Source organism: Sinocyclocheilus grahami, unplaced genomic scaffold (genome assembly GCF_001515645.1).
Source record: "Sinocyclocheilus grahami isolate Dianchi unplaced genomic scaffold, SAMN03320097.WGS_v1.1 scaffold885.1, whole genome shotgun sequence".
NCBI classification, from domain to species: domain Eukaryota; kingdom Metazoa; phylum Chordata; class Actinopteri; order Cypriniformes; family Cyprinidae; genus Sinocyclocheilus; species Sinocyclocheilus grahami.
The window spans coordinates 183,130-202,660 of NW_015506064.1; the positions used below are offsets into that span (position 1 = coordinate 183,130).

Consider the following 19,531-nt stretch of genomic DNA (forward strand, 5'->3'; position numbering starts at 1 on the left):
CTCTTAAAAATAAAGGTGCTTCAAAAGGTTCTTCAAGCGATGTCATAGAAGAACCATTTTTGGTTCCACAAAGAACCATTCAGTCAAAAGTTCTTTAAAGAACCATCTCTTTCTTACCTTTTTGTAATCTGAAGAACCTTATTTCGCCTCAAAGAACCTTTTGTGAAACAGAAAGGTTCTTCAGATGTTAAAGGTTCTTTATGGAACCATTTAGACAAAAAGGTTCTTCTATGGCATCGTGAAGCACCTTTGTTTTTAAGAGTGTACCTCTGCGGCACTAACTGTTCTCCACTGCAGCAGCCGAATTAAACCATTTGAAAAGAGTTCGGTTATTTTTACGCATTTAGCAACGTCGGACTTAAGCCCTTTTTTTTCCCCCTTTCTCAAAGTTTTTCTGCACCACCTTTCCTTTTTTAAGGTCCATTACCTAGCTTTTACTGAAAATTAGCTCGTGTTGCAATCTCTCTCTCTGATGATGTGCTTGATTTTGACTGAACGGTTCGGTCGGCCCATCTCGGGACCAGGCAAGATGGTCCTGAGATGCCCAGTTAAGCATTCGACTGGCCAAATGCTTAACATTTATTTATTATTAACATTATTATTATAACCAAAGAGAAATTGTGCAAGTGATAAAAACACATCCTATGAGCTGTTGGCCCGTAAAAACTATTTTATTCATATATTTAGAACAAATCTGACCGGCCCACATTAAACAAAATGGTCAGGCCCCGAATACAATGTAGGGTACTGTCAAAAAAAAAAACAGGAGCTAACCGGCAGAAGTAGTGTAAAAATTACTTGAGCTAGCTGTATTTTCTGTTTTCTTCTTACACTCTTAAAAATAAAGGTGCTTCAAAAGGTTCTTCAAGCGATGTCATAGAAGAACCATTTTTGGTTCCACAAAGAACCATTCAGTCAAAGGTTCTTTAAAGAACCATCTCTTTCTTACCTTTTTGTAATCTGAAGAACCTTCTTTCACCACAAAGAACCTTTTGTGAAACAGAAAGGTTCTTCAGATGTTAAAGGTTCTTTATGGAACCATTTAGACAAAAAGGTTCTTCTATGGCATCGTGAAGCACCTTTATTTTTAAGAGTGTACCTGTGCGGCACTAACTGTTCTCCACTGCAGCAGCCGAATTAAACCTTTTGAAAAGAGTTCGGTTATTTTTACGCATTTAGCAACGTCGGACTTAAGCCCTTTTTTTCCCCCCTTTCTCAAAGTTTTTCTGCACCACCTTTCCTTTTTTACGGTCCATTACCTAGCTTTTACTGAAAATTAGCTCGTGTTGCAATCTCTCTCTCTGATGATGTGCTTGATTTTGACTGAACGGTTCGGTCGGCCCATCTCGGAACCAGGCAAGATGGTCCTGAGATGCCCAGTTAAGCATTCGACTGGCCAAATGCTTAACATTTATTTATTATTAACATTATTATTATAACCAAAGAGAAATTGTGCAAGCGATAAAAACACATCCTATGAGCTGTTGGCCCGTAAAAACTATTTTATTCATATATTTAGAACAAATCTGACCGGCCCACATTAAACAAAATGGTCAGGCCCCGCTGGCATTTGCCAGAATTGCCAGATGGCCCTGCTTGGAAGATACAGTGAATGATTCATACAGACCATTTTATGGTGCTTTTATCACTTGTTTTTGCTCTTTTTGGAGCTTGATAGGCCCTGGTCACTGTGACCTATTATGACCTTTACTTCAGTTACCACAAAGGCATTAATTCACTTGATGCACTTTAATAACTGAAGCACTACTACATTTATGATAGTACTCTTAACAGTCTGAAAAAAAAATACAAAAGCCATCATGTACATCATACTATAATATGAAGCAAAGGGTTAGATTGTGTTTTGTGTGAGAATAAGTGGTTTGTAGTCCATTAATGTGACCTACAGTACAGCAAATACACAAAAATACAAGTAAAAACGGTGCTATTGAAAAACAAAATACACAAGAACTAGTAGCAACTATCAGTGACATCAAACACTGGTTAAACAACAAGGCATTGTGGGAGTTATTGATGCTCAACATCTCTTCATATGTCTGTGTAAGTAAATCGGTGTGAAATGATACTGAATGTTATTTTATAAAATGAACATAAGCTTGTTCAGCAAATCAAGCTTCTATCAGCCGTTTCTTTTCAGTCTTCTTATCAACATGATAAACACATCAAGACATCTTTGCTTGACTCCCTCTCGCATGATTTGTGGATTTGAAAAACACTGATTGGTACTTTTACTGTAAATCACCAGAAACACTGGTTTACCTTTAAAACATACCTCTACACATCATTTGCAGCCTGTCCGACAGGTCAAACAGATCATAATCTTGTGTTGTGTGTTTTGAGGTCAAGTCCGTCTGTGTAAAGTTGGTTCAATGGGACACTGTGGGCATCCCACCATGAGCTCTAAGCAAAAGAGTAGATGGCCACAGGAGACGTGGGCTCAGAGCTGTCATGGTACGGGCTTGTGTCGATGGTCCTCTTACTGACGCCCGTGTACTCGCCAATGAAAGAGCCATCCTCATTAAACTCGATCTCTTCACCCTCACCGTACTCCATGAGGCTGTCGTCACTGTTCGTTCTCCTGCCAATGTGCTCGATCACACCTTGACTGCGTCCCTGTCGACTTTCTTCCTCACTGAGGAGGAAATTATTCATTTGAGGCTAATTTTACAAGGAAGAAGATCTTTATTATTGCAAACAAAGCACATAAAGCTTAAAGAGATGCATACCGTCTGGTATAGGGCATTGTGGACACTCGTGTTATCCTGATATAGAAGCCAAAAGGTCACAATTAATATAATGTGAAGCAGCAAACATAAACATTACATACAAAACATAAAACATGTGTCAATAAAAAAAATACACTACCGTTCAAAGGCTTGTGGTCAGTAATATTTTTTAATGCTTTTGAAAGTTTTTTTATGCTAACCAAGGCTGCATTTAAAACATTAATTTTGTAAAATATTAATACAATTAAAAACAATTGTTTTCTATTTGAATATATATTACAAATTAAAAAAAAAAAGGCTGCATTTATTTGATCAAAAATACAGTAAAAACAGTAATACTGTGAAATATTATTACAATTTAAAAGAACTGTGTTCTATTTGAATGTTTATTCCTATGGTGGTAAAGCTGAATTTTCAGCATCATTACTCCATTCTTCCTCAGACATCATTCTAATATGCTGATTTGCTGCTCAAGAAACATTTCTTATTATTATCACTGTTGAAAACAATTGTGCTGCTTGATATTTTTGTGAAAATTGTGATACATTCTTTGATGAATAGAAAGATTAAAATTATTATTATAAATATCCTTACTGTCACTTTTTGAACAATTTAATGCATCCTGCTGAAAAAAATTATTAATTTCCCAAACCTTTGAACAAAAAAATAGCTCAATCGTTAGACTGGAATACTTGTAGTGTATTAATGATTGTAGTAAAACAAATAAGGTAATTTAATTTAAAAAAGTAAACACTTATTATGTATGACATAACATATGTATGACATTCATACCTCTCAAGAGACCTTCAGTGGTCCAATCGCAAAAGACATAAACAAAAATAAAGGAGGAATAAACAACGTGAGAAATGTGTGATGGATGGAGTGATGAAAAAGGAACAATTATTGTGGTATACAGAACATACTGCAAATCAACCTGTGCTAATGTGATTATATTATGATGTAAATGATAGGATTGATGAATTTTTCATCCTCACATGCTGTTTTTATGTAAGTGCATCACTGAAAATAAAGTGTGTCTGTAGTAAATAAACTTAAGAAAACTTTTCCTCGTAGCGGTTATTGGCCACTACAATATACATTCTGTAGTTACTATATGGTACAAGACCGGTCAGGGTCCCAGACAGGCGAGGTCCATTAGCTTTAAAACTCTTGGTCTTAATCCTCCTGCTAACAATGTGCCAGGGCAGACGACTGCTTTCTCTCCAGTAATAAACCTGAGAAACCAACCACAGCTCCATCAGCAGCCCATATCATTTACTGCAAGGGCATGAACTTACCTGTGCAACTAAGAAGCCATACTTTGTACTCTTTTATATCACCCATGATGTCAGCTCGTGCCACTGGATCCCAATGGACTGTCAGCTTTGTGCTCTCAATGTCTGACACGCTCAGGTCAGATGGAGCAGCAACTGGACCTGTTAGAGAACCCAATATGAGTGAAGCACTGACCAGAATCTGCTTTTCTAATGTATGCTGAACAGAACTTCAGTAGATGTGAACTTACGGTCCTCCCCAGAGTAGCCAAGCACAATAGGGGATTCTGGGCCATAGCCGAAGAAGTTGACGGCCTGAACTTTAATCTCATAGGGCGTGAAAGTGTCAGTGTCATAGATGATGTAGCTACACCACCAGTATGTTGTGTAGTTCTTCCACTCCTCCCTTGAATCCCTTCGTCTCCACCAAACCATGTAGCCCAGTTTCGGCCCATTCCATTCTCTGTACTCCAGTGGCTTCAGACACAACAAAAACATCACAGTTAATATAAATCATATGCATGTGATTACATCACACTCAACAACTCTGAATAAAATGACTGCTATCCATCAATCATCAGAACATCACCTCCCAGCTGATTTCCATGTTATTTCTGAACACTCCACTTCCCATTCCTTGGATGTTTCTTGGGATGGCATCAGGCACTAAAGACACAAAACATAATTCAACATACAGTACAATATATTATATTATAATATAATATAATAATATATATTTTTTTAAAGAGCTTAATACAGTTATTCAACAAGGACGTTTTAAATTGATAAAAATTTACAGTAAAAAAAGACATTTATAATGTTACAAAAGATTTTTCAAAAGTATTTCAAATAAATGCTGTTCTTTTGAACATTTAATTCATCAAAGTATCCTGAAAAACATTTATCGTGGTTTCCACAAATTTATTAAGCAGAACAACTGTTTTCAACATTGATAATAATAATAAATGTTTATTGAGCACCAAATCAGCAGAATAGAATGATTTCCAAAGGATCATGTGACACTGAAGACTAGAATAATGACTGCTGAAAATTCAGCTTTGCATCATGGGAATAAATTACATTTTAAAATATATAACAAACAGAAAACATCTATTCTAAAACGTAATAATATTTCACAATAATGGCTTGTTCACACCAAGAATGATAACCATATTGATAGCTATATAAGCGTCCATACCAACATATGATAACATTCTTTATTTATAATAAGCACATGCTGTTTTCTGCCTCTTTAAATGTTCAAGCTCTTTAAAGTCAGGTGGATTCTGACTGGCTGTCAACGTTTATCATTCATCGTTCTGAAAGTGATTCCAACAATACTGTTCCCCTGTGCTGTTATCGTTATAGTTGTGGTGTGGACTTTGCTATTCTTTTTTAATTTAGAAAATTTTTTAAAACTATATCTTTATCATTATAGGTATCGTCCTTGTTGTGAATGGACTTTACCGTAGTTGTGATTGACCAAAAAAAAATCTTACCGACCCCACACTTTTGAACGAGAATAGAATAGAATAGGGACCTACCAGCTCCTCCAGTCTGGTAGTATTCAGATGGCCAGCTGGGTTTACTGGGACCTATACCGTTTACAGCAATGACCCGGAATCTGTACTCTACAAATGGTGTCAGCTGTAAAATGACAGAGTTTAGGCTCCCTGGGTAGCTGGACAGGTTCTTCCAGCTGCTTGGCAGCAGCCAATAGTCTGCAAGGAGATCTTCAGTAAATTGAACCATGTACTCTAAAAGAGAATTAATTCAAGATTATGTCATTGTCAGGCTAGACTGTTTAAAAATGTAGTTTGCATCTATGTTTGTGTGGATGTGTGTATTTGTGTACCTTTAATAGGACTGTGGTTGCTTAGTCCTGGTATCCAGGTGAGTCTAACGCTCCTCTCTGATGGGTCTGATATCTCTAGGTCACTGGGCGGGTCTGGACGATCTAAAAGCAAAAGTATACATGAATAATGTTCTCATGTTTATACTGTATACATGTGTAGAGACAGTATATGTGCTGGTACCCATCACAGTGAGTTTGGCTGAGGCAGTGACCTCCTCCAGTTCACTTTTAACCCTGCAGGTGTAGGCGCCTTCATCTCGTCTGTACACATCAGCAATGCTCAGAGAATCCTCGTCCTTTGTCATCCTATAATACACAAAGCAGTCAAATACAGTATATTTTAATGCAGTAAACCATTAGAATAATTAATGACACTTCCATCATGCTTGCGGACAGATTTTTTTATGTTTACCTCCTTCCTAAGATCAAGAACTTCTTGTCTTTAAGCCAAGTGACGGTGACATCCAGAGTCGGGTCAAATTTAATCTTACAATCAAAGTGAGCCAGACTTCCTCTTATGACTACAGTATTGTGTGGGGCACGGACAATTTTAATGGGCTCTATAAAATAAAAATAAGTTCATTTTTAATAAGCAGGGCAACCTGCATTATAATGATATACAAAACATCTACAAGTAAAATGGAGAATCAAGAATCTATAAAGCAATATAATTTTCCTTCTTTGGATGTTTTATAAACCATAATCATTTTTAAACGTTTTAAATGGACATTGTGCATATGAAATATAGGTATTTTAATTAGAAATTTCAAAGCAGTAACTTTTCCAGATACTGACCTTTGACCTCTAGTTGGACCTCCTTCTCATCTCGTCCAATGACATTGCTTGCAACACACACATAGCTTCCTTGATCTTGTAGCTTTGTGTTTCTGATTTCCAATGTACCATTTGGAAGAATCATATGACGACTTCCCTCTAAGGTACCTAGTCCTCCTTTTGACCTATACACACGTTGATTGGAAACTTTGTTATGTGTGCTTACATTTTGAAATCTTTTATGCAATTACTCCACTTTTTGTTTATTCACACCATCACAACAGACATATTTCCTGTTTTTATGCTTGTATTTGTGACAATTCAAAAGTAAAAACTCCTTACAAGTTACTGTTCTTACAACTTACAATACTGACTTGGATGATGAATATAAATGATAGTAAGACATATATTTACCACCGCAGATCAGGTTTAGGAGAGCCAAAATATGGGCAGTCTAAATGAGTATTATTGCCTTCTGTTGTTTTAATGAGTTCATCTCTGGGAACAAGCAGTCGAGGTTTCATATCTGCAGACAACAGAGTACCCTTACAAAACAAAAATATATGGCAATATACTGCAAAATATAATGCAATATATTACATAATACATTTCCATATATTGGAAACTAGTGCTTATATTTTTCAATAGACAGCAAAATATGCATTGACCATATATAGCTATATATTGATACATACAAATATATTTAGAAATGAAGACAAAAATAAATATTCATTGTTTGATCCTTTATTGAGTATGTATTGGACATATATGTTCCCATATAAATGTGAATGTGTATGTACACACATTCACTGAATGAGTTACAGCAGATTTTTAGTTCCCAGCATGCTTTACTTCTGACTGTTAAAGGAGAGTAAAAATGTTAAAATTAAGTGTTATTTCATGTGTTTTTGCTCAATATTAATATAGGGGGATATCTGTTAGTGTTTAATGTTGTATTATTTTGAAATGTAAAAGGGTTTCTGGTATGTGTAAGTTTGTGTGGTTACCGTTGTGCAGAAGAGTAGAAGTCTGTGGTCAGGAAAACTATTTGCCAAACACTGTTAAATGATGTTACTTTATTTAAAAAGTAATGGTAGTGCACTGTTCAGCACAGTGATAGTCTGTCTACTTAGTGCTTTATTATGAGCAGGTTTTCTTCCTATTGCAAGCTAGCTATATTTTAAAATATGAAACATATAGTATATCATAAATGATTGTTAAATATAAGAAATATATATTTCCATATATGTGTGTATATACTGCATGAATATGTTCAATATATTTTTACACATGCAGTACCATATCTTATCACATGTACATCTATATATTATAAAGTGTATTACTGAATATAAAATGGCATATATTGTGATATATAAGTAAATATATTGTCACATATTTAATATAATTTCTAATTTCTAATATACCATTATGTAATTTAATATATTGATCATTCATATATTAGGAAATATATTTTCTTTGCGTAAGGGTAAAGTTGCAAGTAATGGTTAAAACTGATGGTGCATGTAAATGCTAGTATGTTTCATTCCAGCCTCTCTTAGCTCTTACCCATTACAGCCAAGAAAGCGTTTGCCATGATATAGCCATACTGGTTTGAAGCGTTGCATTGGAACACAGCAGCGCTGTCTGGGACCACAGCCCTGAACATCAAAGTGTCTCCTGAAACCTGTCTGCCTGGACTCTTAGGAGCATCTAAAGTGAACACAGAAAGAGTGAGCATTACAAAGCTTGGCAGTGCACCTGGTTGTAAATGAAGCTGTTGTTTTTCTCACCACTGATTGGCTCTCCATTAACCAGCCACTGCATCTGGGGTCGAGGAATTCCATCAGCGACAAAAATAAATATTCATTGTTTGATCCTTTATTGAGTATGTATTGGACATATATGTTCCCATATAAATGTGAATGTGTATGTACACACATTCACTGAATGAGTTACAGCAGATTTTTAGTTCCCAGCATGCTTTACTTCTGACTGTTAAAGGAGAGTAAAAATGTTAAAATTAAGTGTTATTTCATGTGTTTTTGCTCAATATTAATATAGGGGGATATCTGTTAGTGTTTAATGTTGTATTATTTTGAAATGTAAAAGGGTTTCTGGTATGTGTAAGTTTGTGTGGTTACCGTTGTGCAGAAGAGTAGAAGTCTGTGGTCAGGAAAACTATTTGCCAAACACTGTTAAATGATGTTACTTTATTTAAAAAGTAATGGTAGTGCACTGTTCAGCACAGTGATAGTCTGTCTACTTAGTGCTTTATTATGAGCAGGTTTTCTTCCTATTGCAAGCTAGCTATATTTTAAAATATGAAACATATAGTATATCATAAATGATTGTTAAATATAAGAAATATATATTTCCATATATGTGTGTATATACTGCATGAATATGTTCAATATATTTTTACACATGCAGTACCATATCTTATCACATGTACATCTATATATTATAAAGTGTATTACTGAATATAAAATGGCATATATTGTGATATATAAGTAAATATATTGTCACATATTTAATATAATTTCTAATTTCTAATATACCATTATGTAATTTAATATATTGATCATTCATATATTAGGAAATATATTTTCTTTGCGTAAGGGTAAAGTTGCAAGTAATGGTTAAAACTGATGGTGCATGTAAATGCTAGTATGTTTCATTCCAGCCTCTCTTAGCTCTTACCCATTACAGCCAAGAAAGCGTTTGCCATGATATAGCCATACTGGTTTGAAGCGTTGCATTGGAACACAGCAGCGCTGTCTGGGACCACAGCCCTGAACATCAAAGTGTCTCCTGAAACCTGTCTGCCTGGACTCTTAGGAGCATCTAAAGTGAACACAGAAAGAGTGAGCATTACAAAGCTTGGCAGTGCACCTGGTTGTAAATGAAGCTGTTGTTTTTCTCACCACTGATTGGCTCTCCATTAACCAGCCACTGCATCTGGGGTCGAGGAATTCCATCAGCTCTACACACTATACTACCACTGTCATCACGTGACAAAACCAGACTCTCGGGCTTCTCCGCCCAGAACGGAACCGCTGTAGATGGCAACAGGTGGAAAGAGAATTGAGATTAGATAGTGATCTTGATTTTCATTTCAGTCATTCTGTAAGTAATAATTAAAATAAAATGTATCATTATTTATTCATCTTCAGATAGTTCCATAATGCTTATGTTTTGGTATAGATTTGTGTGATTGAAAATCTGCCACTCTGAAATGCTCAAATTATATTAATGTTCAAAAAAGGTTTCTGTTCTTTTGAACTTTCTATTCATCAAAGAATCCTGAAAAATACAATGTATCACAGTTTCCATAAAACTATTAAGCAGCACAATTGTTGGCAACATTATTAATACTAAATGTTTTTGAGCACCAAATCAGCATATTAGAATGATTTCTGAAGCATCATGTGACACTAAAGACTGGAGTAATGATGCTGAAAATTCAGCTTTACCATCACAAGAATACATTAAAAACATAAGATATATTCAGATAGAAAGTTTTTTTTAAATTGTAATAATATTTCACAATATTACTGGTTTTGATCAAATAAATCCAGCCTCACTGAGCATTAGAGACTTCCTTTAAAAACATTCATAAAATTATACCGACCCCAAACTTTTGAACAGAACTGTGAATATGGAACCAGGTGTAATATCACTTATGTCAGATGATGTTTTAAATGTCCAAGCTAATGTGATGAGGTGAAATGGTGTCATAATTATTAGTAAATAAAGACATACATTTTGGTCTTTTCCTCACACAATGTACATGTAAATAGTTGTTTGGACAATTATTATGGTGCATTTATCATGTGTTTTTGTTCAATGACAGATGTGGTCTGGCCACTATGAAACATTACATGTCATTGTATGGCACAGAGCAGCATGAACTGTCTTCAAATTCTCTATTTGTGTTCCATAGAAAAAAATGGCAGTATACCGGGTTCAGAACATCATAAGAATGAACAAATAATGACAGAATTGAATTTTTTTGGGGTCAATCCACATAGTGACAGCCATGAACAGTAGTAATAAAGTAATGAAGTATTCTACATTTGACCCTGACAGTGATGACGTGGTCCAGGCTGCCCATCCTATTTGAAGCGCTGCAGATGTAGTCTCCTCCATCATCCAAAGAGATGTTCTTTATTCTAAGAGTCTTATTAAAGTTCTCCAACTTCTTTCCCGTCATGGACATCTCCTCCCAATCTTTAGTCCATTTGATGGAGGGAGTCGGACTTCAAGAAAAAAGAGAGAATCAGAGTTACTAATGGTTAAAAGTTAAAAGCAGGTTTCACAACAAGGCAATCAAATAATCAACTGCGTTCAACTGCTCTCAGAAAACAGATATGTCATCAAAATGATTTTAAAACTCACACTCCAGCAGCAAAACACTCCAAAATGAGCTCTTCGCCCAGCATCGCAATGGTTGTGCTGGTGGTTCCTTTGGGTTTCAGAAACTTGGGTGCCGTATGGGCTGCCATGCGAGCTGCATAGACATAAAATATCACAAATTTGATAGACAACGTCACACTTTACAAACCTGGCCAAAGCAGAGGTGAATAGTTAGTGGATCAGTTAAGGTCTGTCGAGTGTTTACAATAAAAAAGCATAAGAAAGAGTCCTAACTCACCATGGCGTTAGATTGTTAGATGGTTTAATCATGGCTCTTCCTCAACTGAACACACACAGACACAAGCACGGGAGGAATTGTTAAGACAGATTTGCTTAAAGATGAATCCTATAGCAGAATAAAAAATAATTCCTCAAACACAGACCTGTGAGCACCTGCAGGATGAGGGGCGGTTTCTGCTGGATGGTGTTCGTGAAGGGGAAGCGCGCGACACAGACATAGTTTGTAAAAGCGTCTTCTGCTACGATACTGGAGAAGTACAGATCTCCATTCTCTGCCTTTGATACGCGACGATCCTGACGGATTGATACCATGGCTATGGAATAAAAATGAACTTGGATAAAACTATTGCCAGTATATTTAAAGGCTTATTTAAGGTTCAACAATCGTAACTGTTAAACTGAATACTCGTTATACAGATACACTACCGTTCAAAAGAGTGGGCTCTGTAAGATATTTTAATGTTTTTTTTAAATAATTATCTTATGCATTTATTTGATCAAATATACAATAAAAGGTGAATATTATTACAATTAAAAATACATTTTAAAATATATTCATACAGAAAACATGTAATTTATTCCTGTGATGGCAACGCTACATTTTCAGCAGCCATTACTTTAGTCTTTAGTGTCACATGAATCCTTCAGTATAGTCACTGAAAACTGCTGTGCTGCTTAATAATTTAGTGGAAACAACGGTACATTTTTTATAATTCTTTGATGAAAAGAAAGTTCAGAAGAACAGCATTTATTTGAGATAGAAATCTTTTGTAACATCATAACTTTAACTTGTAAAAATTTTTTAAAAATCCTACTGACCCCAAACTTTACAACTTAACACTGACTCTGATGCTTCCAAAGCAACTTTAGATAATTTTATCTTTCGTATCAGAAACATCTGAGTCGGAGACTTACTGCTGTTCAGCCAGTAAGTGTCAGGTTTTGGAGGACCTACAGGAGGATTGCAGGGAAGGATGAGAGGAAGTCCAACCACCACTGAGACTGGCTCAAGATACTCCTTCAACCACGTACGGGCCTCTGATCACAGAAATTATATGTTTAAAAGCCCATTGACACAATGCTATTGCTGTGTATTAGCAATTGCATGCTGTGTACGGGCTTACTGGAGACACGCAGACTGATGTAACTGGACAGAGCAGAGCCAAACTCATTAGTCGCCGTGCACTGATAGACACCCTCATAGTCATCAGGACGACCCCAGAAGAAAATCTCTAATGTGCCAGAACGCCACCTCATGCTGACCTGAGGATCTCGAGCCACATTCAGGTACACTCCATTACGTGTCCATGTGAAGCTATGTGCAATAAGTGTCATCTGTCAATTACACTTTTTCTAACACAACTGTAAATAGTCATTTAAAAATGCAGACATTTTACATTTGCAATCAGTCAATATTTTTTCACTTTTTAAACAACCAAACAAAAGCAAATCATAGGAAATATCTAGATAATCCAAATTGATAAGGTAAGTCAATTAAAAAAAGGTATTATTAAGTCATTAGGTCAGTCCGGTGGAAGAATTGACATGTATAATTATATATTGCGTTGTGTGACAGTAAGTGCCTTGTTGGATGCTTACACTGGAGGTGGATTCCCTGTTGCTTCACACTCTACTATAATAGGGTCAACTGGATCTACTATGTGGTCTTGAGGACTCTCTTTAATGATCATCGGAGGCTGCCTGACTGTGGGGATTTACAGTACACAGAAAATATAATGGTAAATGAATTAAAAGGACAACGTATGAGAATAAACAATGAACTCTGGTCACAAGGCCAGCTGTGGACAAGTTCCAAATAGCAGTTCCTCACCATCAGGAGGAATTTCCATGGCTAAAATCCATGTTTGCTGTAGGATAGTAAGTATGGCAGGAATCCTCCAACACTTCCGAGCACTCATCTCTGCTTTGAACAGCATCTGCCTAACAGTGATCTGACAACAGAGAAAATACTAGCACCAGTAGCCTATTAAAATAACTACTAAATACTCAAGTAAGTTATTTCCCTACATATGCTTATCTTGAACCTCCTTGTTTGTTCATTCATAACTAATCTGTTTTAATAATTATTAAAGCTTTTGTTTTGTTTTTATGAGTTGTGTAGAAGTTAATGGTATACCCTGAAAGCGCTCGTTGTTTAAGCGTTTGTAATGAAGCAGACAAACCAAACTAATCCATATGCAAATGAACCACTGGTATTATTTTAAGTCCCCGCCCTCTTCCGCTTTCCACAACTATGATTCGCTCCCCACATCAGAGCTATTTGCATTTATGCACCTCCGGAGCCTGTGCGTAATCCTACTTGCGTCAATGCTGGTTACATCCAGAATAACCACAAACAAGTTTATTTTTGTATTTTAAATAAGTATACGTATTTTCATTATATGTGTATATTTAATATATGATTATATATTTTTTTTTAAAGAAACAACTGTTAAAATATAAATGGCCGAGATAAAAGACCAAAAACAGGAATATATTCAACTCCTTTGGATGATTAATTCATTACGCTGTACATATGCAAATACATAATGCATATGTGTTTGTAAAATAGCCTAGTTTACTTACTGCATTCTACTTTATAAGTTACCTAAAGTGGGAAAACAATAGCCTGTGTGTGTAATTACACAAACTAGCCTACCAACTAAACTGGAGTATCCAGGATTCACAGAATCTTCTTTATCTGTGTCAGCAGGTCATTTCACAGAGCTAAAATAAAAACAAATATATATCAAAGTTATATGATATATTATACAAATATCACATTAGTCAAGAGATTGTTACCTTTTATATCAGGCCCGTAGTTTGTTTCCTCATTATGGTAATATTAATCTGTCATCATTGCCCCATATTTCAAAAATGGCATTCCAATCCCAAATGTTTCTGTTGCATTCAAATAGGTCCAAAACAATGTCAATCCAAGCAGATGTCCTCTGTAATGTATACCTCTCCAACTAACATCCCTCTACATTGTCTTCATCCATTTGCCCACTCTACCCATGAACCATGAATGACGTCTCTCTCTCTCTCTCTCTCTCTCTCTCTCTCTCTCTGTATACTTATGGAAGATGTTAAAAAAAAAGCTAAATTCATGTTAGTTATAGTGGCAAAGGTTTTATTGTTAAAATAATAATTCAAGAATACAAGTCTTTATTTTATTATCTGACCTTTTATTAATTATCTTGTCAAATTTACATGAGCAAAAGCCCTTAAGCCATAAATAGCCAAACTCAAAGATATTTTGCATTCTTTTTGATTATGACATCAATGTGTGGGTCGCATTGTTTGGTCCTGAAAAACTAAGCTAACTCATAATGAATGAAATGTTTGTTTCTCAGTGAAATTCAAATGCGGTCATGCGACTCATGACTGCATCTAAAAGAGATTTAAATCAGCTTCTAATAAACTGATACTCTTTTGAATACTTTAAATATTTACTTTAACTAAATAAAGCTTTAAACGTAGTAAATGTAAGTTATCATGGTCAAAAACAGAACCAGGTGAATGAAATCCATGTCATGACAGCGTGCCAGAGGGCAGAGCTTGACTCAAGAGAGAAGATGTGGGTGGAAACAGGATCTCAACCACAGAAAAACATTCCAAACCCACATCAGCTCAGGCATCCGGGGACGCATAAAGTATACAATATGCCAGTACGGTCTTACTGTACACTCCACAGATGAGGTAATACGATGAAAGAACAAAACAGTTCTTGAGTCAGCTCACTAAGTAAACAGAGACATAAGTATAACCTAATTCTGGTCATGTTCCTCAGCACTTCAGTATCTTCAGCGGTGTGTATGACATCAGCAGCGCTGCAGTGCCATGCACCAAACTGTACAGCGCAAGACACCAGCCTGAATGAACTGCTTCCTCCAGAGACGGGACAATGAAACCTCTGTCCACATGGATACAGTAAGCAGGCTCTGTTCAGACAGAATATCTCTGAAGGTTTTTTTCAGTTCAGCCTTAAAGTGGCACTACATCTTGTTTGGAAGAACAGATGCTGGTTAACTTGTCATGAGATATTGAATCTGAATGTAACCATAATTGCATAACTGTATAACCATAGGGAAGATGATAAACTAAACTGCAAAATAACAGATTTTGTTTTCAAATATTAAATAATGTCAGTTTTGACTAATAATGAGTGGTTTTAGTACCATTCAAAAGTCTTTATTTTATGACCTGATTTTGCATCAATTGTTATCTTGTCGTATTTACATTAGCAAAGCCATAAATAGCCTAAGTTGAAAGATATTGATATTTCACAATTAGTGAGTGGTCTCAAAGCGAAAACAAATGAACGTAAACTAATTTTAAAGTTAGCCATTTTTTCCTATGCACAATTCTTTATGTTCATAACTACTAACAGTCCCTTCAACAGGCTCATACCTTGGTTTATATCTGTCTGTGTTGTCGACACTGTCTGCAATGACAAGCATAATTCAGATGAAGCAGCTGACTCACAGCTCTCAGCTCAAGTCAGAGTGGAGGATGACATTATAATGAAACATACATTGTTTTACTGAGTGACATCACTGTGTTTTTACAGCCAGTCATAGTGGAAACCACTTCCAAATAGCAATACCATGATAAATTGATACAAAACATTTTATTATAAAAAATAAAAAAGTAATATAAAAATGAAAACATTACAAAATAAAGTCAGCTAAAATCATATTATGTAAGTGTATATTTTCTGGGGGTTTTTAGCATCAATTCCTTCAGTGATATATATATATATATTTGTCTCTTACCTGAGTTGACATTTCAATGGCTTCAGTGTTTAGTGCAGATGGAGGATCCTGCGCAGTCTGTTTTCAATTTATAAAAGCATAATTATTGCACTGTTTGTCCATGTTTGGTCTCCAAGCCATGACAGTCTGTCAAAAATCTTATGATAAAAAAGTTCACCAGTTTTTTCAAAGCAGAGTTTGAAGTAAAATAACTAAACTTCTCAGAGGGACAAATTTGCACAACTGTCCAAAACAACAAATAGCGCTCTTGACTGGCGTCCCAGTCACTGCTAGTCACATGAGCGATGACAATGTAGCTTTTTCAGTTCAAGCATTGAAAACATCACTAAAATCATGATTAGTGACTCCAGTATTGTATATTTTAAGGAAATGGTCACACTGCAATAATCTGTCTCTATGTAGCCTATGTCTCTATCATCTTTATAATGGGACTAGTAAAGAATATTTAAAGGTATTTCAAAACCAAAGGTTTTTGTTTTGTTTTAAAATCAATCTCATGACATTTAAAATGTTAAAACCACTGCATTTCCACTGTTCTCCCATTATTTTTTATAGTCTGAACTTCATTGGTAAAGTATTAAAATCGCCTGAATTTTTTATTATACTTTAGGCCTACATCTGTTATATGCTTTCATCTTATAAAAAAAAAAAAAAAAAAAACATAAACTAGTGATTATACAGTAGCCTAGTGGTGCTCTTAGTTTGATTTCATTTCATAAACCTAAAAAATAGATAAATATTGACATTCATACAGAATTTACATGGGCAGAAGTGCTCAATACATTGTCTAAAATGGCTGTGTATTTGATTTGTAACTTCTCTAACAATGATTTGTAACTTGTCAAAAAACACAGCCCTTCACAATCTTGTGTGACCAGTAAGGACATCTCTTCATAATTTAATGATGTTCTTGTATTATAGTTCTCACCCAGATAATTCTCATCAGCACCAGTGTTCAATTCGTTGACGAATAATTTTCCTCATCATTTTTTCACAGACGATAACGAACTAAAACTCTTTTTAAAATGACAAAAACTATGACGTAAATCTATTGACATTTTCGTCAACGAATAAAAACGAGATGAAAATGTTAGGGAGGGACGATTTGGGATGAGATTCATTCAGAACGAATCTGCTGCGTGGCTCTGAGGTTATGCGTACATATGAACCCACCGGCGGGACATAAGCTAAAATACACTTGCTGCACGTCGCATAAAACGTTCAAAAAATGTCAATATGTGGGAGTAAGAGAAGAGCAGACATGAATAAATCTGACGCCGCAAGAGAGAACTCAACTCGGTCCGGTTTTCTGAGCGCACACTGAAGCATACACACACAGAAAGCGCATCTCAGTGTGTGAGTAGCTACTCTTTCACATTGCATGAACGGAGAATTACACACAAAATGATGTTGAATTGTCCATTTTGATGAGTATTCATGTACATTAACATTTAATCATTTAGCAGAGGCTTTTATCCAAAGCGACTTACAAATGAGAACAATAGAAGCAATCAGATCAACGAGAGAACAACAGTATACAAGTAGGGTGAATTCGGGTAATCTGGGACACCTAAGCACCAGTGTGTTTATTTCTAATAAAATTTAGTCAACAGGACTTTTACTATAATTTTAGCATAGATGTCATGTGACTGAAATCACATGACTTCTTCACTGGGTGATTCCACAGAAAGGGGCGGGGCACTTGTCAATCAAGAAGCTCTGCTGGGAATTGCATGACCAGGTCAGTGACAGGATTCTGACTAGATTAATGTTAAGGACATAAATCTGTCATAAATTCACTGGGTGATTCCACAGAAAGGGGCGGGGCACTTGTCAATCAAGAAGCTCTGCTGGGAATTGCATGACCAGGTCAGTGACAGGATTCTGACTAGATTAATGTTAAGGACATAAATCTGTCATAAATAATACAATGTTCCTAATTGTTGTCAAATTATGTTTGTGATCTATTCAAGCAACAAAATATGTATTAAAGTGTTGAAAATGTATTTTAGTTTTTTTTTCTTTCGAACATTTTTTTGTTGTCCCACATTATCGAATATGATTGAGAATGTGGGACTGCATGCTTTGGGTAATCTGGGACAGTCTTCAAATGGAGGAAATATGTATTTAGGGACTTTATAAGTCTAATGACAAGGGATAATAAATGCTATAATGAGAAATGGGTGTTAATGTGGAGTACTGGAGGTTATAATATTAGCATAAGTTCACAGTAGCTAGCAGCTATCTAAACCAGCTAGCTAGAGAGATGCTACAGAGATGGAATCTGGGAAACGTATTCCAGTAGCAAGCAAAGGTATCAGGATGAATTAAACTGTTAATTTCATTTCCCAAATTCCCAGTTAGTTTAGTATACAACGGTTGTGGGAGGAGGGGGAGCTGTGCCCAGGACTGCTGACAGTGTTCTGTACACACACACACACACACACACACACACACACACACACTCTCACACGGAGTGTTTGTTCCCCGAGTAGCCCCAATTTTAATAGAATGGAGAACTTGAATAACTGACTGAATAATCCATTAATCAAATTGTTGCTTGCTGTTACTTAAATTTTAGTTGATTCTTTAAAATGTTAATACAGTGTTAAACAATTTTAATAATAGTTTTAAATGAATTAAAATGAATTAACACAGTAGATTGTTCATCCTGTGTACAGAAAGAAATTATTTTTCCTGATATTGAAATATACATTTCCTTTTTGAGATTTCTGTACTTGTCATTTTTTTCATAATGATTTAAAAAATTGGTGATATTGTGTTTGGCATGCATAAAATATGGTGAATATAGGCTTTTTTTTTTTTAGGCCTAATACATATGTCCCAGATTATCAAATTCAGGCAGAATTTTTTTGCACAAAAAACACTAATAGTTGTGGCATGTCTCCTCTGGGTATAATATCAACATTCTATCTTCTGGTGTGGTTAGAAAACATCTTAGGGATTTCAGAAAAGTCTAATGTGTTGATCTAATGTGTTAGATAGATATCGAAATAAATCGCAGAAGTCAAAATTGCAAAAAATGTCCCAGATTACCTGAATTCACCCTACCATGACAAGTCTCAGTTACACGTAGCTAGGTTTTTTTAATTTTTATATATAATAGAATGGAATAGAATAGGTAAGTGCTAGTATTAGTTGGTCAGGCGAAAAAGATGTGTCTTTAGATGTTAAGGCTAATTGCCCCAAAACGCCTGAGTCTTCTTTGATCTATGAGACTTGAGAGGGATTCTCCTTGTAGACGTTATTTTTAATTAGCTAATTATAATTAAGCCTTTAACTCACCAATCTCTTTAGTGATTTTGCAGAGTGGATTTTATAAGCCTTTCTGTGAATAAGAACAGAGTGACAATGCTCAGAACTCTGAAATAAGACACCAAGGTGTCAACAGTAGGTCAGAAAAATACCGTTTAGCACTTCCATGAA

General features: G+C 35.6%; 1 protein-coding gene across 1 annotated transcript; it reads right to left on the reverse strand.

Moving 5' to 3' along the window:
- Positions 1-1,592: 1,592 nt before the first annotated feature.
- Positions 1,593-14,346, reverse strand: LOC107563673 (neurofascin-like). Its single transcript, XM_016248606.1, has 23 exons — positions 14,109-14,346; positions 13,966-14,033; positions 13,138-13,258; positions 12,906-13,011; positions 12,431-12,621; positions 12,222-12,344; positions 11,450-11,620; positions 11,049-11,160; positions 10,725-10,909; positions 9,575-9,706; positions 9,351-9,494; positions 7,065-7,176; positions 6,672-6,835; positions 6,289-6,436; positions 6,058-6,182; positions 5,877-5,978; positions 5,566-5,778; positions 4,611-4,687; positions 4,273-4,498; positions 4,068-4,183; positions 3,810-3,982; positions 2,748-2,783; positions 1,593-2,653 (listed from the first exon to the last, which is right to left on the reverse strand). The coding sequence occupies exons 3-23, from the start codon at positions 13,241-13,243 to the stop codon at positions 2,422-2,424; spliced, it is 2,994 nt and encodes a 997-aa protein (XP_016104092.1). The 5' UTR covers positions 13,244-13,258; positions 13,966-14,033; positions 14,109-14,346; the 3' UTR covers positions 1,593-2,421.
- Positions 14,347-19,531: the final 5,185 nt, after the last annotated feature.